Here is a 25064-nt window from a genome sequence, read left to right as displayed (position 1 = left end):
TACATCTAGTACCCCCCCCCCCCCCCCGGCATTTTACACACCTCTACTCCAGGCTCCCTCATTAATTTGCCTTTTTTCCAGTGCGTTGCCCTGTCATTATGTCTTTCCATTGCTTCAGAGGGAGATTAGTATCAGAATTACAACATTAAGTGGACTCGTGTATGTAATGTTCCTCACTCAAATTGCATTATTCGTTTTGAGTGAAGGTTTGAGTTTAAAGTTTGAGAAAAGATCTGGTTCTAGTTTGACCTGTGTGTTTGTTGTGTTTTTTTTTTTTTTTTTTTTTTTTTTTTGGCAGTTTTAAAACAACATTTTCTGTTTTAGACTAGATATGCTTTATCCTGGCTTGTGATGTCACCTCTACCAGAGATGTTAGCCCAAAGCTGCAGTGCTGTGTCATGGTACTGAAAATGGCCTATCTGTATATGGAGTTTCAGACTGGGCACACATGAGCCCCTCAAGTGCACTTTGGTAGGTATTGCCTCAATATTCTTCTGCAGCTACAAATCACTAGATATATAACATATTAGGAAGTAACTTCTAACTAAAATAAAAAAAATTTATATATATATATATATATATATATATATATATATATATTATATTATATTATAATTTTCTCCAAATCAATGCGTAAATCTAGTACAGTGACTTAAAGGGAAATGATAATGGTTTGGGGTAAATTTTTATTTTGGAATTTTTTTTTTAAACTGGTGGTTCATATGTGTTTTTACTATCCCGTAAATTCACAATTATTGTTTTACAAATTAACATTTACAACATGACAAAGGATTTCCAGATCCCTATGGGTTAGCCAAAGAGACTGTGTGCACACATTTACTTCTCTTTCAGGCCTGCTGTTTTTCATTGAAGTCTCAGATGAAACTATCTGGGATGAATCCTCTGGCTCATTCATAAGTAAATTTCAGACAGAGCTGTTGATCTCTGTAGATAACTAGCTTTTTACAAGAAGTGGTAGAGAAAATGTGAAAAGGAGCTGAGCTTCATCTTCTGACTGCTGAAATGGTTTGTGCTGACAAATGCAAATTTGCATGGTGTGTAAAATAAAAACAGAACTGTTTTAGCAAATTTGGTAGTAAGTAGTTTTATTATGGCTGAAGAGATGTTGTATGTCTCTTCTGCCATAAAAGTTCTCTTCCTTCTTGCTAGCATTTTTTTTTCTCTCTAATTGTACACTGTGCGCACAAGTATAGCCCAATGTAACATCATGACATGCCTTGGGTGGCAAGACAAAGTAACTTCTGTGCGCATGCAAGGATGTTATGTCATCCCTGGGCAGCAGACGGCTGAAAACCTTAGACCAGAAAAAGGATTGCGAGAAGATTTTGATGGCAGTGACGAGACAACAAGGGGACAGCTCGGCCATCACCTCACTAGAGGAGGACACCCTGGGAGGTAAATGTGCCATAATGTGCAAATATACTGTGCATATTTGCAGATTGTCAAGAACCTTGGGGGTAACAAACATATTCACATGTGCTTTATGCCATACTGTGATCATGTCTGCTGTTGTAAATTACCTTACATAACCCTTTTCATTGGGCCAGTGTGAGAGGCAGGATCTTTTTTAGCTTATGTTATATGGGCAATTTTAGAAATGCCCATTTACAATAGATCTTCATACTGGCAGATATTTTTTAACACTACTAACTGCTGTTGTGATCATTTGAAGTTCTGTCCTGAAACTTGTACTCTCAGAATGCCACATGAGAACTGCAGGAAAACTACAGTATATCGTTTAGTAATGTGTATGGTTAAGAATTTTTCTTTATTTAAAGTGATTGTAAAGTCGTTTAACTTATTATTTTTTTTTTTTTTAGTTAAAAATGATATACTTACCTGCTCTGTACAAATCCACTGTTTTATTATCCTCCTCTTCTCAGGTTCCTCTTCGGCGCTCCTGGCCCCTCCCTCCTGTTGAGTGCCCCCACAGCAAGCAGCTTGCTATGGGGGCACCCAAGCCGAGCCTTAGCTCAGTGTGTCCATTCAGACACGGAGCTGTGCCCCGGCCCCACCCCCTTTCTCTCCTCATTGGCTGAATGACTTTGACAGCAGCATGAGCCAATGGTGCTGCGCTGCTGTCTTAGCCAATGAGGAGGGAGTCCTGGGCAGGCAATCCTACAACATTGCTGGATCGTGATGGGGCTCAGGTAAGTATTAGGGGGGCTGCTGCACACAGAAGGCTTTTTATCTTAATGCATAGCATCTATTAAGATAAACAAATCTTCTGACTTTACAACCACTTTCACTTTTCCAGTCATTCACACTGACTTAAGCAACTTCTGAACAAACAAGAGTTGCTATTTACAGGTTGAACCATGTAAAGTCTTATTTCTTTATTTTTTTTTTTGTAAGAAAAGAGACTTATTTAAACAGTTGCTCATACCACCATGTGTGCAAACGTTTTCTTTTAGTTACAATACATTTTATTATTAATTGTAAGTTCAGCTTTTCAGGAACTCGGTCTAATGACAAGTGTAGATGGAATGGCTGTTGACCCATATGATCGATAACCAACCAAAATCCTCTTAAATTTCTCACACAAATGGCACCACACAATGCTATCCTTCTGCCTGTAAATTTATCTCAGGTAACCTCATCCGGCTAGGTCTTACAATAGCAAAACCGTATCGCCATACAGGTTATGGTTAGAAGGGACTAAAACATTCAAAAAGCCCTCCAACCAAATCCGTACATAGCACAGTAAAGCATTCTTAGAACAGAGGATAATCATTCTATCACCTATCCAAAAAATAAGAGAATTATTCCTCATTTTAGGATAATGGGTGGGCTTCTTGCTCGCTGCGTTGTTGGACGGCCGTGGACAGGTGTCCTGTTCAACCTCACTCACAGCTGGCCTTAAACAGCATGTAGGAAGATTGGACAAAGTACTACAAGTACGATGCCCCCAAGAAACAGAGCACATTTATAAAAATTCAAGTGAGATTTGTTGTATTCGTTGATTAATTTTTTATAACCCTGAACAAATTTTATAAATATCTAAAAATAAAATCAAAACAAAGTTACGTTAAGCATAAAATAAATTCAGCTAGCTGTTTTGTCAGATTCCCCTGGGTTATGCACTTGAGGGCATTAGCAGTCCACATTTATTATAAGTAAGTGAATTCACATTCTGAATCTGTTGCTGTTTTGTGTTTGGTTGTAATCTAATCTTTACACTTTTTCGTTTTTGCCATAGGATGGAATGTACAAACCTATAGGGGATCTTGTGCTTGAGGCTGTGCACTGAAGATGACAGCTGAAAATGAGACATGCATTGCAGGCCCTTCTGTTACCTACCTGACCTGCCTCATGCAGATGTTTCTGGATTGGCTAGGACTTGAGAATTTGGAAGATTACCTGAACTACTTAGACTACCTCATGTGGGTCTTCACACCACTGATAATAGTATTCATACTGCCCTTCCTCATTGTCATTTTTCTCTACCTCTCCATCCTCTTCCTCCACGTATACAAGCGCAAAAATGAACTGAAAGAAGCTTATTCCAACAGTATATGGGATGGCGCCCGGAAAACATTGGCAACACTGTGGGATGGGCATGCTACAATATGGCATGGTAAAAAATTGTTAGAAGTGCTACTTCTGTTACCCCCTGGAGCCCTTCTACAGGCTCCTCTGTGTATCAGTACAATCATTTTATTTTGTTGGGCTTTAAACCACAAAGTCAGGTTTCACACACAGTGCTGTTGTATGAGAAAACTGATATTGCGGCTTACTCCTTGAGATGTATTAACAGGAAAATATGACTGGACAGCTTTAGACAGCAGTGTACAGAGATCATCTTGCATGTTAGCAGACAGAGGGGTCAGAAGGTGTGTGTGTGTGTGTGTGTGTGTGTGTGTGTGTGTGTTAAATATAAATATATATAATTATGTATGCACACACCTCATAAAATTAGAATATAATCAAAAAGTAAATTTATTTCAGTAATTCAATTCAAAAAGTGAAACTCCTATATTTTATATAGATGTGTTACACACAGGGATATATTTCTGTTTTAATCTTTTTATTACATTTTCAGAATTACAGTAAAACATTATAATGTAATACAAAAGAGTGCAGAATGGCTCTGACAATATAAACAGTGAACAAGAAGTCAACAATGATGACATGTTGTAAGGGTAAGGAATTAAGACCTTTAATCCATGGAGATCCACCAATGGGTATTAGGAACTGTGACAGAGTGGTCAACTATAAACACTGGTATTGGGAAACCTATTCAGTTCTAGTCCTCAAATAGGCCAAACAACCCATGGGCCTTACATCAGGCCAACTTTGTACATTCGGGCAGAGGGGTCAAGCAGGATAGCCCCTACCCACCCAACCACGAGGCAAGCTATAGACATAATAATGGAATTATAACAAACAAAAGTGACCTTTGCGTCATCTAACACTAGGGAGTGATATATTTCAAGCATTTCTTTCTTTTAATTGTAATGATTACCGTATTTTTTACTCTGTAAGACGCACACAAAAAAAATGGGGGGGAAATGTCTGTGCGTGTTCTGGAGCAAATATTGACCAGACCCCCCCCCCCCGACCCAGATACAAGCTATCTTCCTGGCTCTGTTCCTCAGTCTGTGACTGCACGGCTCTGTCTTTCCTCTCCTCTCTGACCAGCGGGAACGGAGTGTGTTAAGCCCGCCTGTGATTGCCGCTGCACAGCTGCTTGTATAGACCCGGACACCAGCCACCTGTCTGGCTCTGTTTCTCCACTCCGTACTGCATAGCACTGTCCCTCTCCTCCCTGACCATCGGGAAAGGAGTATGCCCTTTCTGGGCTGTCCCTGGAGTATTTGGATCCTCCAAAAACTCCCCCCTTTGACAGTTTGAGAGTGGGAACCTCCTCCACACCCTCTGTGAACATCTCTGATCTCTACACAGGATCAGGGTCGGTGACAGCCAGCCATCCATTCCTCCCCAAACCCCCCATCCCCCCCCCCCCCCCCCCCCCCCCCGGACTGCGGAGGCTGATATGCTAGTTGTGAGTCTCCATTTGATCATCTAGATAATATTTAGGAAAGGATACATTTGTCATTAAAGCTTGTTACTTTTTACTTGAATTTTTTGCTTTAATGATAAAATACTGGATCAGCGCTCCTTGTGTTTTGTTTTTCACTGGGTTGGCAGATCCTATGTAAGTTCACCACATTAATTATTTAATAAACAACCTTTTTTACATGGAACTTTTAGAGGCTGTTATCCATTATGCAATCTGCAAGACTGTCATCATTTTTTTTTTTTTTTTTTTTCCCATATCTACATTGAGACCATTTGGTTCAGAATATTTTTTTTCTTATTTTCCTCCTTTTTAAAACCTAGGTGCGTCTTATGGAGCGAAAAATACGGTATGGCTTACAGCTAGTGAAAACCCAAAATTCAGTAACTCAGAAAATTAGAATATTACATAAGACCAATAAAAAAAGGATTTTTAATACAGAAATGTTGGCTTTCTGAAAAGTATGTACAGTATAGTATGCACTCAATAATTGGCCAGGGCTCCTTTTGCATGAAATACTGCATCAATGCGGCGTGATCAGCCTGTGGCACTGCTGAGGTGTTCTGGAAGCCCAGGTTCCTTTGATAGTGGCTTTCAGCTCATCTGCATTGTCGGGTCTGGTGTCTCTCCACTTTCTCTTAAAAATACCCCACAGATTCTCTGTGTGGTTTCGGTCAGGCGAGTTTGCTGGCCAATCAAGCACTGTGATACCATAATCAATAAACAAGCTATTGGCACTTTTGGCAGTGTGGTTCAGGTGCCAAGTCCTGCTGGATAATGGAATCAGCATCTCCATAAAGCTAATCAGCAGAGAAGTATGAAGTGCTCCTAGAATTTTCTGGTAGAGGGCTGCGCTGACTTTGAACTGGATAAAATCACAGTAGACCAACACCAGCAGATGACATGGCTCCCCGAATCATCACGGACTGTGGAAAATATTGTATTTCATTTGGAGGTCAAGGTCCCAGAGTCTGGCGGAAGAGTGGAGAGGCACAGAATTCAAGTTGCACAAGGTCCAGTGTGAAGTTTCCACAGTGAGCGATGATTTAGGGAGCCATGTCATCTGCTGGTGTTCATCCACTGTGTTTTATCAAGTCCAAAGTCAGCGCAGCCCTCTACCAGCCACCTCTGACCAGCTTTTTGGAGATGCTAATTTCATTTTGCAGCAGGACTTGGCACCTGCCCACATTGCCAAAAAAGTACCAATACCTGGTTTAACCACCTCAATACAAGGCACTTGCACCCCCTTCCTGCCCAGGCCATTTTTCAGCTTTCAGCGCTGTCACACTTTGAATGACAATTACGCGGTCATGCTACACTGTAACCATGTGACTTTTTTTTATCATTTTCTTGACACAAATAGTTTTCTTTTGGTGGTATTTAAAAACAAACATTTTTGAAAAAGTTAGTTTCTGTCAGTAAATTTTGTAAATAATCTTTCTCTTTCACTGATGGGCGCTGATTAGGTGGCACTGATGAGGCACGAAAATGCCGCACTTATGGGCACTGATATGTGGCACTGATAGGCGGCATTGATGATGAGCATTGATGGGTGGCACTGATAAGCATCACTAATGGCCACTGGTGGCTATTGTGGGCACTGTTTGGCACTGATTGCTGACAGTGGTGGGCACTGATTTCTGGCAGTGGTGGGCACACAGTTCTGTCACTGGTGGCACTTAATTGTAATCAGAGCACTCTGTCAGTGTGAGGCGAGGAGCACAGATTACCGGCATCTCCGTGTTTACATGTGACCGGCTGTGATTGGACACAGCCGATCACATGGTTAAAGAGTCGCGGCTCTCGGGGTCGCACCGTGTCCTAGCAACATGGCGGAGGCGCGCGAGAGCGGTCGTTCTGGGCGGCCGTCATATGACCTTCACCCAGAACGAGAGCCGAGCCGCACCACCCAGCCGTCATTTGACAGCCGGTGGGCGGGAAGAAGTTAATGATCATGGTATCACTGTGCTTGATTGGCCAGCAAACTCGCCTGACTTAAACCCCATAGAGAATCTGCGGGATATTGTCAAGAGGAAGATGAGACAACCGTCCCAACAATGCAGAGGAGTTGAAGGCTGCTATAAAAGCAACCTGGGCCTTCATAACACCTCAGTGGTGCCACAGGCTGATCGCCTCCATGCCATGCCGCATTGATGTAGTAATTCATGCAAAACAAGCCCTGACCAAGTATTGAGTGCATACTATACTGTACATGGACATACTTTTCAGTAAGCCAATATTTCTGTATTAAAAATCTTTTTTTTTTTTTTTTTTTTTTTATTGGTCTTCTGTAATATTCTAATTTTCTGAAATACTGAATTCTGGGTTTTCACTAGCTGTAAGCCATAATCATCAAAATGAAAAGAAATGCTTGAAATACATCACTCTGTGTGTATCGCATCTATGTGAAATATGAATTTCACTGGTTGAATTTAATTACTGAAATTAACTTTTTGATATTCTAATTTCACGAGGTGGAGGTGCAATTTAAAATTTTAAGTTTTGTTTTTTTGCTGCATGAGGAATTTACAGCTGAAAGATGATCAGCTTAAACTGTACAGTAAACTGAGACCATGGCCATATACAACCTAAATACATTTTGTTGTCTCCTCTTGTTCAGAAGTAGAACTACTGTGGCAGTCATGTATTATCAATCATAGCACCCAGCAAAAAAAAGGGCATAAAATTATTTTATTTTTATTTATACAAAATAGACAAACTGAGTTGCCAAATGTGTGCCATCAAAAAAACATCAGCACATCTATGTAACATAATATGGCTTGGGGTGAGGCCAGAACAAACTTGCTTCTCTATGGGTCTTTATACTTGTCAGCAGTTTGTTATACTGCTGACAAGTATAAAGATCCATAGAGAAGAGTTTAAAATATTGCAAACAAAATCTAAGGTCTTAATATACACAAAACCAAAGTTCGGTCTGTCGTTGCGTTTTGCGGGTTAACCCTGCTTCTTCTTCAGGACAAAGGAACTAGTAGTTGGATATAGTTTTTACAAATCATTGGGGTACAATGTCGAGTTATTATTTTTTTTGCTGCGATAATGCGTGACTACCTCAGTAGTTTTCTGACTTATGCCCCGTACACCTGATCGGACTTTCCAACAACAAAACCGTGGAAATTTGTTCGAAGGTTGTTGGCTCCAACTTGTCTCCCATACACACGGTCACACAAATGTTGGCCAACAATTAAGAATGCTGTGGCATACAAGACGTACAACGAGCCGAGAAAAAGGAAGTTCAATAGCCAGTACGGCTCCTTCTGCTTGATTCCGAGCGTGCGTGAACTTTTGTGCGTCGGACTTGTGTACGCGCGATCGGAAATTCCGACAACAAAGTCTTGTTGGCGGAAAACTTGAGAACCTCCTAGCCAACATTTGTTGGCGGAAAGTCCGACAACAAATGTTCGATGGAGCATACACACGGTCGGACTTTCAGCCAACAAGCTCGCATACAACATTTGTTGGCGGAAAATCCGATCATGTGTACGGGGCATAAGAGGTGACCATTACAGCACATGTGAGTCTGATGGTTCCCTGCATTTCCAATTTTGGATGGTGTGTGGTTTTTTTTTTTTTTTTTTTTTTTTTTTTTTTTTTTTTTTTTTTTTTTTTCCCTCTATCTTGTCTCTGACTGCACTGTTCACCACCTGGAAGCTGCAGATCCTGTGCAGTCAGTTTGTTTTCCAGTACAAAAAAGTTTTGGTATTGTAGTTTAAAATCTTATTCAAAATAAGAATGCATAAAGCTAATCTTTAGTTTAGAATTTTATAAGATGGATTTAAACAAAAATGACATTTCAGACCACCATTGGATTTTTGTTAGTATATCTACCAAAAGAGAAAAAAATACTAGTTCAGGGGACGTTTGAGGGTACATGCTAAAAACTCTCATTGTTTGGAAGCAAGAAAACCTTTTGTGATGTTCCTATGAATTTACAGTGTTTGCCTATTAACTTGCAGTTGCATCTACTGCAAGCTAGATAAAATAATTGCTCAAAATAACCTTAAAATGTCATAAGAGAGAGAATTTCTTGTTTGTTAGGTCAGTCATATGCCCATTTTAGAAGACGTGTTTGAGACAGGTTGCCTGCCTTTACAGTTCTAATCAGTTTGGCAAAGTTAATAGTGTTTGGTCATTCTCAACCAGGGTTCCTCCATAGGTTGATAGGAAGTCCTTGAGCTGTGACTGAATGACCTCCTATCTGATGGTGCCTGCATAGTTCTGTGGCTTATGCCATCTAGAAGAACCAGTGGCATGGCACCAATTATCTTTTTAGCTGTTTGTAAGAGTAGAATTCTGGTCACCACTATAATAGGGGCTGTTTTCTCACTGATTACTGATATACGTTGTGATATTTTTTTTTTTTTTTTTCCCAAATAAATCTGTTTTGGAAGGGGTTAACTGAAACCCCAAATTTTTTGTCAATGGGGTTAACAGGTTGAGAAAGGTAGGTGTGGATGAAGATCTGTAGAAGTAGCATTTCATACAATTCACAATTGTGCAAGGGAAACGCCTAGTAGGGCCAGGTCTGATGGGCTGTGTATAGTGCCTTTACTGTAAAAACAAGGCCCATGTTTACAGGTTTTTGTTTACATCAGAACTGCTTTTCTCCCTATATAAATCTATAGGAATGCAAAGGTATCTTAAAGGAGGTCAAATTCACCTATCAATGAATTTTGAATGAACTCAGAAGTGGGACAACTGAAGACAGACAGCAGGTTCATCAGCACAATCCATAGATCCTTTTACCCTTAGTGGTTCTAAACCCTAAGGTAAAAAATGTTTAGGCATCACTGGTGGCCCCTTACCCCCCCCCCCCTCCTCCTCCTTATACTTAAGCTTTCATTCGATCCAGCGCTGTGCACATCTGCAGCTCTTCTCTCCCCTCACTTCTGGGTCTCGCAGGCTTTGCGGAGGAAGCAGGCGCCACTGGCTCCCACTGCTGTCAATCAAAGCCTGTGATGTGAGGGGGCGCCAAGTCCCGCTGTCTGTGTCAATGGATGCAGCAGCTGGGCCCTGGGTCCATGGGAAGCAGCTTCCTATATGGGGCATTGGCCAAAGAGGAGGAGCCAGGAGTGCCAGAGGGGGACCCGAGAATGGGAGGTTTGGGGCCACTCTGTGCAGGTACATATAGACATGTTTTAAAAAAAAAAAAATCCTTTATAACCACTTTAAAGTAAAGCTAACAAGATGGGGGAAAAAAAATGACATGAAAATTGGCCATGTCCAGGGGACAAAAAAGTGAACATGGCTTTTTGTTCAATTCCTACATTTAGTTGAAATTAAAATATTATATCAGTATTGGGAATACATAGAAGAATACATTTAATTTTGTTCATTAGGGAGGATATTTTTTTAAAACCTTGAGGATCTAGAAAATTACTATGGCATCAAATGGTGCTAAAGATTTGAAAGTTACTAGCTTATAAAATTGAGTTGTTGTTCTAGACTTTATAGTTATGAGAAACTCTCCCCCACTGCTTCATCTTATGAAAAGAAAGGGAAAGGGAAAGGAAACCAGGAAGAAATGCTGGTGTATCCATAATCTGAAAGCATCAAACAGGTTTACGGCCTACACTGCAAGACACATACAGTAGTTAATCTGAATTCTTTCTTGGTCTCTTTTGGATCATAAGACACACTTTTTTTTTTTTTTTTTTTTTTTCTTCTTCATCCCAAGTCATTCCATTTATCAACAGTTCATGAAAACAGCAGTCATGGTGGAACTAGGACATTAGGTCCTATTGCACAAAAATTTTTATCAAATCCTGTCAAACAATATTCGCACCTAAGACCATATATACAGGTTATTTCATATTTGATGATCTGGAAAGAATCAGATGTTTTCACTTTTTTAATGTATGTAGTTCAGACATTATTGTATCTTGGCTGGATTATCAGTTTGGATAAATGTTTCTCAAAGTGTGTAGGTTTTAGGTTTCTATAGAGAAGAGTTATCTTTTTAGACATAGTGCTTTAACATTTATTTTGGAGATCTGCATTCCTGTCAGTTTAAGACCAGCCATACATGGTTCGAATCTCGGCCAGTTCAGCAGGAACTGGCCAAGATTTGAACTGTTAATAGGCAGGCAGAATGTACCAAGTTGATCGATCAACTTGGGTACAACCAACCCGCCGAATTCTTTTGTGATTATCGATAGTGGCTGCTATACCCACTAGCGATAATCACTGTCTTCTCCCGGCGGGGGTGGCTTCCCCCTCCGGGAAAACATAATTGCTGATTCCCCTGTCAGCACTGTCTTTGTTGATTGGGGAATCATACAAATGTATTTATTTGCACCGTGTATGGCCTGTCTAAGTCATGGATCCTAAAAGCAATTGAAAAATATTTAAGACCCTTGAAATATTTTACCCTAGAGTAGGGCCACTTGGTGGCTTCAACCAAATTAACTAGCCATATGTCATTCTTGGCATCTTTACAATAGCGCCAACTATACTAGTCTCATTTCAGCACTTAAGTTCCTTCATACAAAAGTAGGCAAGCGTTCTAAAACTAGCCCATTGAAGAAACAAAATAAAGACATTGGGGTAGATTTACTGAAGGAAAATAAACTGTGCAGTTGCGCTCATTTTCCCCTGAGCTTAGTGAATGTGCTAAACCAGGCATTTTTGCTTGCACATTTTTTGACGGAAATCAGCAGAGTTTTACCACATTCACTAAGCTATGGGGAAAATGAGAGCAACTGCACTTGCAAAGTGGACAGCCTTTTAGTAAATCCACCCCATTTTTTTATGTTAGCTGTACCTTCTAACTTTAAGAAAGATGCAGGAATGATACAACAGTTTCTTCACAGGTAAAACTTCTGCATTCACAGGTAAAGGTGGGGAGCGTCAAAGCTCTCCTTTCCAGAATGTAAGTTGGTTAAACTGCATTAGCTGAATCTGATGTTTTGATAATACTCATTCCTATGGGCTTATATTGCCATAACTAGAGCCATTGTTGGGCACTCCTGCAGTTTTTGCCCTTAAGGTGGGGTTGCAGATTTCCCAATAATTTTTGTGGTGTAACACAATGGGGTTGACTTACTAAAACTGGAGTGTGCAAAATCTGGTGCAGCTGTGCATGGGAGCCAATCGGCTTGTTCAATTAAGCTTTGACAAAAAACCTGGAAGCTGATTGGTTTGTGCACAGCTGCACCAGATTTTGCGATTCTCCAGTCTTAGTAAATCAACCCCAGTGTAGGTAAAGGGATTGCAGGACTGTTGAAAGTACTCCATGTTGACCTTGAACCATGTGGGCATCATGTAACCCAAACATGCATGCCTTAGCATTCAGAGTACTTGAATGTTCTGGGGGTTTTTTTGGTTTCTTTTTTTGGGGGGGGGGAGTTGTTGGATACTATGTCCAAATGATAAAGCCCAATTGTGCTTTGGAAACAAAATAAACTAAGGCTGGCCATACGTTATACATTTTTTTTTTTTTTTTTTTTTTTTTTTTTTTTTTTTTTTTTCTTCTTCAGATTTACCAAAACCATATAATATGAGGTCAAACCTAAACATTTTCAAATTATATGCAATCAGGCAGGCACTACATTGTTGAAGGTAAATCTAAAGGAAATTTAATAAGAAAATTGTATAATGTATGACCAGCTCAAGGATAACAGTGCATAACTTTTTTTTTGTTATGTCTCAATGTAGTGGTTTTTTGTGGGGTTTTTTTTTTTTTTTGAATTGTGCTCCTGCCCAAAATTTGTGGCCCTGGCAGCTGGTTGAAGAAGAGAGCAGGAGCAATTGCTGCTCTCCAATCAGTAAAGCTTATGCTCTCTTGGCAGGGAATTTTTGTAAACTTTGTTGAATGCAGAACAGTAGTTGTAACAATGGCTTTAAAGTTTGATTTCTTAGGTACCTTTCATGTTAACTGTGGGGAAATTTTTTTTTTTTATGCCTCTGGGTGGTTTAAATACATACATTTATGGTACGTATATTTAGAATACATTTATAGAGCTGCATGGTCTGTTAATACCTTAATGCTGTATTCCTCGCGCAGGTTATGAAATTCACGGTTTGGAAAAGATCCCTGATAGCGGCCCTGCATTAATTGTGTACTATCATGGTGCTCTTCCTGTAGACTACTATTACTTTGTAGCGAAGGTCATTCTTCTGAAAGGCAGAATGTGTCACTCAGTCGGGGACCACTTTCTCTTCAAAATACCAGGTAAATAATCACATGCTGCATCTAAGCATGATCCACTAAATAACTGCCTTTAGTAGCTCTTCATATAAACATATCATTTTTTGCAGGTAAAGAACCAAATGACGTGTTCATTGTGTAACTTTAAAGCAAACTTTTGGCTAAAATAAAAACAGCAGCTGGTAGCATACAGTATATGGGTTCAACACTCACCTTCTACTGCAGAAGTGTCTCCTAAAAGTGTCTCCATTTCCTGGTGGTGGATACTAGGTCTACTTTATTACCTCTATCCCGTTATACATTGGCTAATGCCTGTATGTAATTGGCAAGTTAGAGCCAGTTTACTTTAAAGGAGAACTCAAAATTTAGGCCCAGGCTCCCTTTATGCTTAATTGCCTTGTGATTTTTCTAATCAACTGGGTCAACTGGAAATACCTTAACCTTGAGATTTTCTCCAGTATCTTACTCCTAAATAGTATAAGTTTTTTTTTTTTTTTTTTTTGTTTTGTTTTTTTGGAAGATGAACAATGTTCAATATGGCTCACATAGCATCTAAAAGTTTTTCAGTGTCTTCTGTGTTGAGAACAGTTTTCTTCATTTTGTTTATACACTTCTCTCTTCTTCAGGGTTTGTCTGGTCACTAGAGACCATAGGGCCTTTAGTAGAAGCCATAAGACCAGCAATAGACTGCAAATATGCAGAATCAGAATTTACTTCCAGCCTGCCACTTGAACAGATGGCTTGTCTGGATTATTTTTTAGTTAGATGGTACCTCTGAATTGACCTACATGTACCTCCTGAGGGGAGCTCGGAAATTTCTGAAGCACTTGTGTATATTTGTGTATGCCTCACTTACCTCAGTCCACTTCCTCTTTGTGCGATCGCCTAACTCCTCCTCCTTTATTCCTCCCAGTTTGCCTGAAAAACAAGTTCCAGCTGGGCACAAAACATCAGTTCTTAAACAGTTTTTTTTTTTTTTTTAAAGCAAAGTGACATTCAAAGCTGAACACCAGTAAACTGCTAAATATACCCTTATACATGTGGGATCTGTTACTGCCAAAAGAGTTGTTGTATTTTGGTCATGGGATTTACACAGCACTGCCAGACTGCACAGTCAGCCTGATGACCTGATTTTTCTCTGCTGCAGTTAGTGATTGTAAAGTCTTGTGTTTTTTTCCTATAAAAATAACAAACATGTTATACTTACCTGCTCTGTTTGTAGTGGTTTTGCACAGAGCAGCCTGGATCCCCCTCTTCTCAGGTCCCCCTTCTGTGATCCTTTTGTTCAGTGCCCCCACAGCAAGCAGCTTGCTATAGGGGCACCCAAGCTAAGTCACAGCTCCCTGTGTCCATTCAGACACAAAACCCTGACCTAGCCCCACCCCCTTTCTTCTCTGAGTGACTAGCTGACTTTAATTGACAGCAGCGGCAGCCAATGGTGCCGCTGCTGTGTCTCAGCCAATCAGGAGGGAGAATCTCTGACAGCTAAGTCACTCGTGGACATCACTGGACAGGGAGGGACCTCAGGTAAGTGTTAGGGAGGCTGCTGCACACAGAAGGCTTTTTATCTTAATGCATTCTTTGCATTACAATAAAAAACCTTCTGCCTTTACAACCACTTTAAGCAATACCTTTGGTGATCTCCCTGCTCCCAGGCTGTAATTGAACAGTAACATAACAGCAACAGACTCATGAGGTCATCCCCTTGTTCTCTCCTCCTATCAGCATGTTACCCATCAGTATATGTGCATGCAAGTGCTGCCCCTCCCTCTTCCACCAGTGCTGCTGTATAGGAAATTACAAGAATTTGAAATCTGGTCTTATTCAGTTTTTTAATATCTGCCCGGCATTTAAAGTGGTTTGAAAGGTATATAATTTTTTTTATCTTAATGCACTGCCCAAATTAAGGTAAAAAATGTTTTGCCATTTGCATTGCTACCCCTAAATACCTGTATTAGACCTGTATTGATCCAGCGCCATGCTTGTCTGCTGGTCTTCTCTCCTTTCCTCATTTCCCGCTCTCACAACCAGGTGGTGACCCCAGGCTGCACTGTATGTGTCAATGAATGCACATTTCCTGGCTCGGGATCGAGCCTGCATGTCTGCCCCAATAGTAAGTGTTTGCTTTGGGGGCAGACACAGACAAAGAGGAGCTTTAATAATGCTGTTGATAATTTCAGATGCCATTATTTAAAAAAATAATGCAATAATATTTTCAAAAATATTACTTGAGATGAGCTTACATGAAATAACTGGGGATGAGCTCAGGTGTGTTTGGATACCAGCCTGAACCTGTCTGAGCTATCCCACCAGGAAGCTGTTACTGTAAACTGCCAATCATGACCAAAGCATTCCCCATCCTGCTTTTGGACATGTACAAGGGGCGTGTATATGCGGGGCATGGAATGCCTCAGTCGCTTATGATTGGCAGTCTTCAATGACCGCTTCCTGGCGGGACAGCTCAGACGTTTTCAGACTAGTATCCGAACACACCTGAGCTCATCCCTAGTTATTTCATGTAATTTGATTTGCAATCTCTTCTTTTTTTCATTCAGGTTTCAAACCACTCCTTGAAGTATTTAGTGTCATTCATGGACCAAAGCAAGAATGTGTGAAAGCACTCAGGAATGGCCACCTACTGGCTATTTCCCCAGGAGGGGTACGGGAGGCCTTGTTTAGTGATGAAAGCTACACCATCATGTGGGGGAATCGTATAGGGTTTGCAGAGGTTGCAATTGATGCGCAAGTGGTGAGTTTAAATATGGCTGCAATCTACTTTCTATTGCCTTGAGTTAACTTTATCCCATATTTAATGTTTCATTAACCACTTGCCACCCAGACCAGTTCTGACACTTCTCTCCTACATGCAAAAATCATAATTGTTTTGCTATAAAATTACTTAGAATTTCTAAGAATTTCAAATGTTATATGTTTTTTAGCAGAGACCATAAAGAATAAAACGGTGGTTGTTGCAACTATCTTGCATGGTTTTTGCGCAGCAATTTTAAACCTCGTTTTTAAAAACTGTTTCATGCATTAAAAAAGAAACAAAACACTAAAGTTAGCCCAATTTTTTGTATAATGTGAAAGATGATGTTACCCCAAGTAAACAGATACCTAACATGTCACGCTTTAAAATTTCGTAAAAATACACGTGGAACAGCACCAAACTTCGGTACTTAAAGATACCCATAGGCGACGCTTTGCTATTGGGCACCCGAGCCAAGTCACAGCTCCCTGTGTCCATTCAGACACAAAGCCCTGACCCAGCCCCACCCCCTTTCTCCCCTGAGTGGCTAGCTGACTTTAATTGACAGTTAATTTAGTTACCTGATTAGAGTTGCAAAGGAGGTCTAGCACTAGAATCATTGCTGTTGCTCTAACGTTCGTGGCGATACCTCACATGTGGTTTGAACGCCGTTTACATATGTGGGCGCGACGTACATATGTGTTCGCTTCTCCAAGTGAGCACGCGGGGATGGGGCACTTTAACATTTATTTTACTTTTTTCTATTTTGATTTTTTTTTTTTTATCACTGTTCTTCCTATTACAAGGAATGTAAACATCCCTTTTGTAATAGGATTAGGGCATGACAGGTCCTCTTTACAGCAAGATCTGGGGTCTATAAGTCCCCACTTTTCGTCTCTAGGCTGGAAAGTCTGAAATATCCATGCGTCCAGCCCCTTTTAGGACGCCGGGCACATGAATTACAATTGCAGTGATAGGCAAGGGGTGTGTATTTTGAAGCACCTGATTAGAGCCAGAGGCTCTAATAGGCTTCAAAATAGATTGGGCTCAGGACGCAGAGCATTGCATCTGGAGCCCACCCAGGTGTGTTGTAACAGCATTTCCCGATTGGCCAAAACGTCAGGTGATCTTATTGGACGCCTCGCGCCGGGTGGAGCAGAGAGAAGACGCACTGTGGAAGTTGCTCCAGGAGGGTACACCAGAGCAGCTTTCCCCTGAGCCTTCCACGCCTAAGGACAGCATGGGGGTTGCTGGGGATTTTAGTGCTGCACCGTCGGGGTAGGGGCAGTTGTGCTAGTGCCGCCCGCGGGGGGGGGAAGTTTGTCCCCCCAAAAAAACCCCACCAGCCGCCACTGCATAGCAGCTGTTCAGCCGCTTCACTGTTTTTACAGGCAGCAGAAGGGGACATCTCCCCCCATGCTCCAGTGCTTCTACTGCAGCCATAGAAGGAAGCCAGGAGTTGAACATAGAGAATCCTGCAGGCCAGATGGTCACCAGCACGATGTTATGACGTCACATTATGATTGTTTTTATGGTGAAGGGAATTGCCGGCTGTAAAAGAAAATATCTGAATGATGCCTGTAACTGCAGGCATCATTCAGATACCACCACTCAGTCTGCAATGTCATATGACGTGGTTAACTTGTGGCAGATGTTGTATGTAAAGGTCAATTTATAAAAATGATTGTGTAGGTTTTGTGTCTATAAAATTTAGCTTGATTCAAAAATTGGCATTAAATGTTGTCTGTTCATGAGAGCAGATAGGAAGTCAGTTGAGGTGGTGCTAAAGTAAAAGTTTATGGAAAAGAAAATATCACTTCATAAAATAGACAGTTGAAACTAATTTAAAAAATGCACACCTATGCAGCATTTGTTTTGTGAACTGAACATTTTGATGAGTAAAGAAAAAATGACTTCTAGATTAAATAACACTCATACAGTTTACCTAAATGACTCCAAGGCCACATGATTTAAAACCGCTTACATAGTTTTCTTTATTTTTTAGTCCCCTTGCTCTCAAAATTGAAAAAAAAGTGCCGGAGCTTTACTTACCCTCTCCAAGCTCAAGCGCTGTCCTGAGCTATCCAATCAATTAATCGACTTTGGTACATTCAGCCTGCCCATAAGTGACTGAAATGACCGAGATTCGAACCATCTATGGCTGCCTTCAGCGGTACTCGCACAAAAGCTGAAGGTCAGCTTTTAATTCTGATGGCTGCCAATACAGGCAAAGCAACAGATTTGCATTTCCCTCCCCTATTCCAAGCAGTGTACTATATACTTTCTTTTGCTCCATTTGGTACTAGATTTAAAAAGAGAAACTTCAAAAAATTGCAGACTTATGCCCCGTACACACGGTCGGACTTTGTTCGGACATTCCGACAAAATCCTAGGATTTTTTCCGACGGACGTTGGCTCAAACTTGTCTTGCATACACACCGTCACACAAAGTTGTCGGAAAATCCGATCGTTCTAAACGCGGTGACGTAAAACACGTACGTCAGGACTATAAACGGGGCAGTGGCCAATATCTTTCATCTCTTTATTTATTCTGAGCATGCGTGGCACTTTGTCCGTCGGATTTGTGTACACACGATCGGAATTTCCGACAACGGATTTTGTTGTCGGAAAATTTTATATCCTGCTCTCAAACTTTGTGTGTCGCAAAATCCGATGGAAAATGTGTGATGGAGCCTACACACGGTCGGAATTTCCGACAACAAGGTCCTATCACACATTTTCCATCGGAAAATCTGACCGTGTGTACGGGGCATTACTATTCCTGCTGCAGGACTTTGAGCATAACAGGAGTCCAATCTTCACTCATCATGGCGGGCTTTGTCATAAAAGACCTTCAGGGACTGGGTCCCCCTTAATGTGTGAGGTCCACTCCCCTGGATCTGTATAGCACCCCGCAGGAAAGCACCTTTTTTCAGAATAAACCCTGCACAGGGTTCCATTATGCAAGGCCCAGCGCCGTAAGGCTGCATTACAGGCAAACCTCAAATCTTCTCTCCTTCCCATGAGGCTCGGGTACCATCCACTTTGGCTAACAGCTTTTTCGAATGGATCCGATTGAAGTCCTTGATTCTCAGTAAAACCGTTTCAGACCTCCAAGTATGCTCCAAGAGCACATGTATCACATCAGTGACCACCACCTTACAGACACTGGCAAAAAAACTGAAGTACTTCCTGTGTAGGAGGGGTATATAGGGGAGGACTTCCTGTTTGATTGTTCTGATTGATCTACCAGTCTACCTTTGACTCCAGCGACTTCTAGCTTTACATCTAAAATATAAAAATGCAAGATTCCATAGTTATCTGACCTAACAAATTACCATTTTTTTTATATTTAGTCAGGACCATGATAAATTTAAGGAAATATTTATAAAAGCACTTTACATTCCTCTCGGTGTTTGAAACTGATTCCTCTAATAAACGATCACAATTTTGTTTTATTTCAGCCCATCATTCCAATGTTTACACAAAATGTCCGAGAAGGATTCCGGTCTCTTGGATGCCTACGTAAGATGTAGTATTTTGGCATAATATTATGGGGCAGTTTATGTAGCCTATTTGCATGTAGTTGTGCTTGAACTGATATTAAACCAATTCTAGGAGAGTAGGTGCGTTTATTGCAACTAGCATCAAGAGTGATTATTCTAGCATGCAAAACTGTATTCGTTCTCTATTCCCAAGCATATTGTAAATCTCCTCTTCCTTCATTCGTTTGTGCATACTGTTCTTTACTTCCCACCCAGGCTAATTCTGACATTTCCCTCCTACATGTAAATATAAAATATGAAAGATGATGTTAGGTAAGTAAATACCTAACGTGTCACGCTTTAAAATTGCACACACTCGTGGAATGGCGCCAAACTACGGTACTCAAAAATCTCTAGGTGATGCTTTAAACATTTTTGCAGGTTACCAGTTTACAGGGGGTCTAGTGCTAGAATTTATTGCTCTTGCTATAACGTTTGTGGCGATACCTTACATGTGTGGTGCAAACATTGTTTACATATGCAAGTGCAACCTACGTATGCCTTTGTTTCTGCATGTGAGAACAAGGGGATGGGGGCACTTTTAAACCTTTTTTTATTTTATTTTGTAATTTTTATTTTTTTTTTTTTTAATCACATTTATTCCTATCACAAATGTAAACATCTCTTGTGATAGAAATAATGCATGACAGGTCCTCTTTATGGAGACATCTGAGGTATACAAGATATCTCCTTTACCCTGGAAAGCATGAGCTTTAACCACTTCCAGTCAGTTATCCTGACTGGATGTCCTATGACGTCTTTCAGGATAACTGCCAACGCGCCAATCTGTGGTGCGGCGTGTCCGTCTGACACACCGCTACACCGATCTTGGTAAAGAGCCTCTGATGGAGGCTCTTTTCCACGTGGTCAGCCGTGTTCAATCACGGCTGATCCTCACTTGTGTCTCACATACGCGAGTAGAGGAGAGCCAATCGGCTGCTCTCCTGACAGAGAGGGGGACTGAGCTGATTATCAGCACAGCCCCCGCAGGTGCCCACACTGTACCACCAGGTATGCCACCAGGGCTGGCACACAATGGATGGATGACCAGGTATGCCACCCATGTCCACCAGGGATGACAGTCAGTGCCCAAAATATGCCAAATGATGCCAGTCAATGCCCATTACCAATGCCTACCAGATGTCTCCCTATCAGTGATGCCCATTAGTGCCCACCTATCAGTGCCACGTATCAGTGCTGCATACCAGTGCCACCTCATCAGTGCTTGTCGGTGCAGCCTCATCATTGCCTGTCAGTGAAGGAGAAAATGTACTTATTTACCAAATTTTATAACAGAAACCAAAATTTTATTTTTCAAAATTTTCGATCTTTTTTTATTTGTTGCGCAAAAAATAAAAACCCCAGCAGTGATCAAATACCTCCAAAAGAAAGCTCTATTTGTGGGAACAAAATGATAAAAAAATTGTTTGGGTGCAGTGTAGCATGACCGCGCAATTTTCATTCAAAGTGCGACATCGCTGAAAGATGGAAATTGGCTTGGGCAGGAAGGGGGTATAAGTGCCTGGTATTGAAGTGGTTAAAAAAATTAATTAAAAAAACCATCGATCTCTGCTTTCTAGGGGAAAAATTGTCAGTGTTTACATCTGCCAGAACTGGAAGTGACATCGTGACCATCCGGTCCTCTACCAACTGTGGAAATGGGGCGCCATTACTGGATCAGATCTCCTGGCTTCCTGATCTAACTGGGGAGGTGCAGATGGTCGGCGTGACGGGGGACATCGCCTTCCGCTGCCTGTAAAAGCAGTCCAGCGGCTATTCAGCCACTAGGATGGCTTTTACAGTGTAGGGAATCTGTAGCTGAAAAAAAAGGTATCTGGATGATAACTGTAGCTGCAGGCATCATCCAGATATAGATACTTCAAGATATATGACATCATGTGGGCAGGAAGTAGTTAATTTTTATAAGATGCCAACATATTACATAGTACAAAAATTCACAACAGTCTGTCCCCAAAACAGCTCACAACTACCTCACCAACTCGGGCAGTTTAGCGAAAGCCTGCCAACCTGCCAGTGTTTAGATTGTTTTGGGAAACCCACACACAACAATATGCACAGCTTATCCCAGGAGTGGTTAGAGCCAATAACCCAGAGCTTCGAGGCAAGATCACAAACTAGGTCAGCCACTATAAAATTATGAATTTTGTTAGTTTACTGTACATTCATAACCAGCGCTTACAGGCATAAATTTTATCCTCAGAAGAGTTCAAAATATTAGTCAAATAATCCCTTGTACAATAAAGTACAAATGTGCAATCTCCAAAAGTCTCTTGCTTTTTTGATTTCCTTTAACCACTTCAGCCCCGGACCATTTGGCTGGCCAAAGACCAGAGCACTTTTTGCGATTCGGCACTGCGTCGCTTTAACTGACAATTGCGCAGTCGTGCGACGTGGCTCCCAAACAAAACTGACGTCCTTTTTTTTTTTTTTTTTTTTTTTTTTTTTTTTTTCCCCCACAAATAGAGCTTTCTTTTGGTGGTATTTGATCACCTCTGCGGTTTTTGTATTTTTTGCGCTATAAACAAAAAAAGAGCGACAATTTTGAAAAAAACACATTATTTTTTATCCCCCAAAAATATATAAAAAAAACATTTTTTTTTCCCTCAGTTTAGGCCGATGCGTATTCTACATATTTTTGCGGCTTTTTAAAAAAATGTTTTTTTATCGTGACTGCGACATTATGGCGGACACATCGGACAATTTTGACACCTTTTTGGGACCATTCACATTTATACAGCGATCAGTGCAATTAAAAATGCATTGATTACTGTGTAAATGTGACTGGCAGTGAAGGGGTTAACCACTAGGTGACAGTGTAGAGGGGTTAAGTGTGTCCTAGGGAGTGATTCTAACTGGGGGGGGAGGGGCTACGTGTGACACATCACTGATCACTGCTCCCGATTACAGGGAGCTGTGATCGGTGACAATGTTACTAGGCAGATCAGGGAAATGCTTGTTTACATTAGCATTTTCACGCGATGGCACGGCGGCAAATTCAAAGGGATGTACAGTGAGGCTCATTTGTGCAGCCATTCCATTCCGTCGACGTAAATATACAGGCGGAAGTCGGCAAGCGGTTAACTACGGTATATGATGGAGTCTCAATTTACATTTAATCCTGCTTTCTCCAGGTTATGAATCTCCCAAAAAAAAAAAAATTAAAAAAATTAAATATATATATATTTATATTAGTGCAGTATGGTCCACTGAATTATAAATCCTTATAATAGTACTATGTGCTCACATTTAAATGTAATGTAGCAAAACTTCAGTGTGACTACGGTTGTAGAATCCTTCCTTTTGTTTTCACACAGTGGTATATCATTCCAAGGGGCCTTCATCCTCACCCGCTCTAAAGAGAATGTGGAAAATACCCAGAAAAAAAACACAAACCTCATATAGTTAAATATCCCTTTAAAAATGTGAAAAAAACTTCAGATCCACCACTACTGCATTCAAATCTATTATAATGTGCATAACCAATATTCCAATTAGGCATTCCACCACATGTGATGAATTCTGTAGATTTACTCCATGTACCTTTAAAAAATTTCAAAGATCCATAGGCTTTAGCAATAAATCGCTCCTAGGCATTGCTCCTTCCAATTGGCTCCATTGAATTGGTTAAAACTCCTTTGCTGTCACTTCCACCCTTAAAACAAGCTCATAGACAGCGACATAGACTAGTGATTCAGTTCAGGATCATGTACTCAGAGACTTCTATAGAGGAATGAGTGCAAAGCGTGAACTGATCTAAATCTAAGATGAAATTATTTCCAGTGTACACTAGCCTTAAAGCTGCAAGAAAAGCTTTCCATAGTTCAACCAAGGTGGAACTATCCCAGTATGTTGATTTTGTAAAGGGATTTCAACAATTTTATAAAGTCTTTTTGGTATTCTATTTGCTGGAAATGTTACCATTCATTTATTACCCCAAGCCAAGTTTAATCCATTATTTTTAGTGAAGCGTGGCTCAACCCACTTGAAATTTTCCCTTGGTTGTCCAGCCTCCTATTCCAGCAAATTGAGCCGTTATACCCGAGAGCCTTGCATGCTTTAATATACCACACATTCTTCATTATTGCAGATGTTACATGTGATGTTTTTTTTTTTTTTTTCTTATTTACCAGCAATTTTTCGATGGATATATGAGAAATTTAAAATTCCTCTAGTTCCTATTTATGGTGGTTTTCCAGTGAAATTTCGCACTTATCTTGGTGATCCCATCCACTATGATCCCAGTATAACAGCCAGTGATTTGGCTGAGAAGGTAAGAATCTGCTGAGCTTGTTATACAAGACATTCCACAGAAGATTATGCCTCATAAAGCTGCACCATCTAAAGCGATTTTGTTTCCTTGCACAAATCTGCTGCCTTTTTATATACTGCATTTTATGTTTATCTGGTTTTAATGTACAGTTCAAATGATTTAATACGCTTAAAAACATCATGAGACATGCTGTCTGTGTGTAGAATATAGTTTATAGCTTCACCCAGTTTATTCAAGAGGAAGCAATTCTTCTTTCAACACGTACACACCATGAATATACAGTAGGTCTTTAAAAGGGTTCTCGGTTTTATGCAGTGTTGCCAACCTACCAGATTGAAATTTACTGACACGACACCAATTTACTGGCACCGCCATATTTTTACTGGCATTTCCAAAAGCATTACAAAAAACATTACATTACAGTTTTAAGTGCAAAGTTCAGGGCTACAAACAAGTACAATATGCAATTGGCAAAGTCATTTAAGGTAGATATTAGGGCAAAAAAAATATTCTTTTTATATATCTTTGATATAGTAATTGGCTCAGGGACAGGACTCAGAAGGGCAAGAAATTGGAATGGGCAAGCACACACATGAAATTGACGCACAGTGACACTGACAGCAGTGTGCAGCAGTACAGATGGTTATGAAACCTCACTGACACAACACGTGCCCTTCTGAGTCACAGTGACAGTCTCTCTCCATGCCAGGTGGTCCCAACAGTACTGACAGTCCTGCTCTTGGTTTGTCTTGCTCCCATCCCTCAGACCTGCACACAAGACTCTGGCCGCTCCATTCGGCTCCCTTGCACCATGACATTACACAGCACGCCTAGGCACCGCCTCCATCAGACCCACTCCCTGTCCCCGCTGGCACCACCTGAACGCACTGTAGCAGGTACTCAGATGGTTTTGTCCAGTTTCGGACTGTAACTGCTCATGCACAGTTCTGAGCTGAGCGTCGCAGCCATATTTTTTACTGGCAACCTTTTCCAGTCACTGCCATTTAATGGCAGGAGAAATGTGCCGTTGTTTACTTGCTGCCAATATAAATACTGACGGTTGGCAACACTGTTTTTTTGATGAATGTTGGTAGTGTGCATCAATACATTTATTAATGAAAAGCTGCATGCACTCTAATCTTTCAGTTCGGTGTTCATGGGCATTGGCACATGTATCTGTCACAGAGACTGATAGAGTAAAATTGGTCGGTGACTGGTAGTCCAAATGGATTTCTTAAAGTAGAACTAAAGGCAACACTTTTTTTCCCATT

General features: G+C 40.8%; 1 protein-coding gene across 9 annotated transcripts in view; it reads left to right on the top strand.

The window, feature by feature from the left end:
• The window catches only part of TMEM68 (transmembrane protein 68), a 51168-nt gene that overhangs the window by 21283 nt on the left and 4821 nt on the right, over positions 1–25064 (top strand). For 8 of the 9 annotated variants that reach the window (XM_073631630.1, XM_073631635.1, XM_073631638.1 and 5 more), the window contains 6 exons: positions 325–471; positions 3221–3598; positions 13065–13232; positions 15764–15957; positions 19422–19482; positions 23654–23793. In XM_073631630.1, the coding sequence (XP_073487731.1) occupies positions 3274–3598; positions 13065–13232; positions 15764–15957; positions 19422–19482; positions 23654–23793 (888 nt within the window). In that variant the 5' untranslated portion in view covers positions 325–471; positions 3221–3273. The remainder of the gene's footprint in view (positions 1–324; positions 472–3220; positions 3599–13064; positions 13233–15763; positions 15958–19421; positions 19483–23653; positions 23794–25064) is intronic. The other variant, XM_073631639.1, reaches the window with a different exon arrangement.

The sequence above is a fragment of the Aquarana catesbeiana genome, linkage group LG05 (genome assembly GCF_042186555.1).
Source record: "Aquarana catesbeiana isolate 2022-GZ linkage group LG05, ASM4218655v1, whole genome shotgun sequence".
In the NCBI taxonomy this organism is placed as follows: domain Eukaryota; kingdom Metazoa; phylum Chordata; class Amphibia; order Anura; family Ranidae; genus Aquarana; species Aquarana catesbeiana.
Note: the sequence above shows the minus strand (reverse complement) of the source record. Positions and strands in the feature narration are given on the sequence as shown.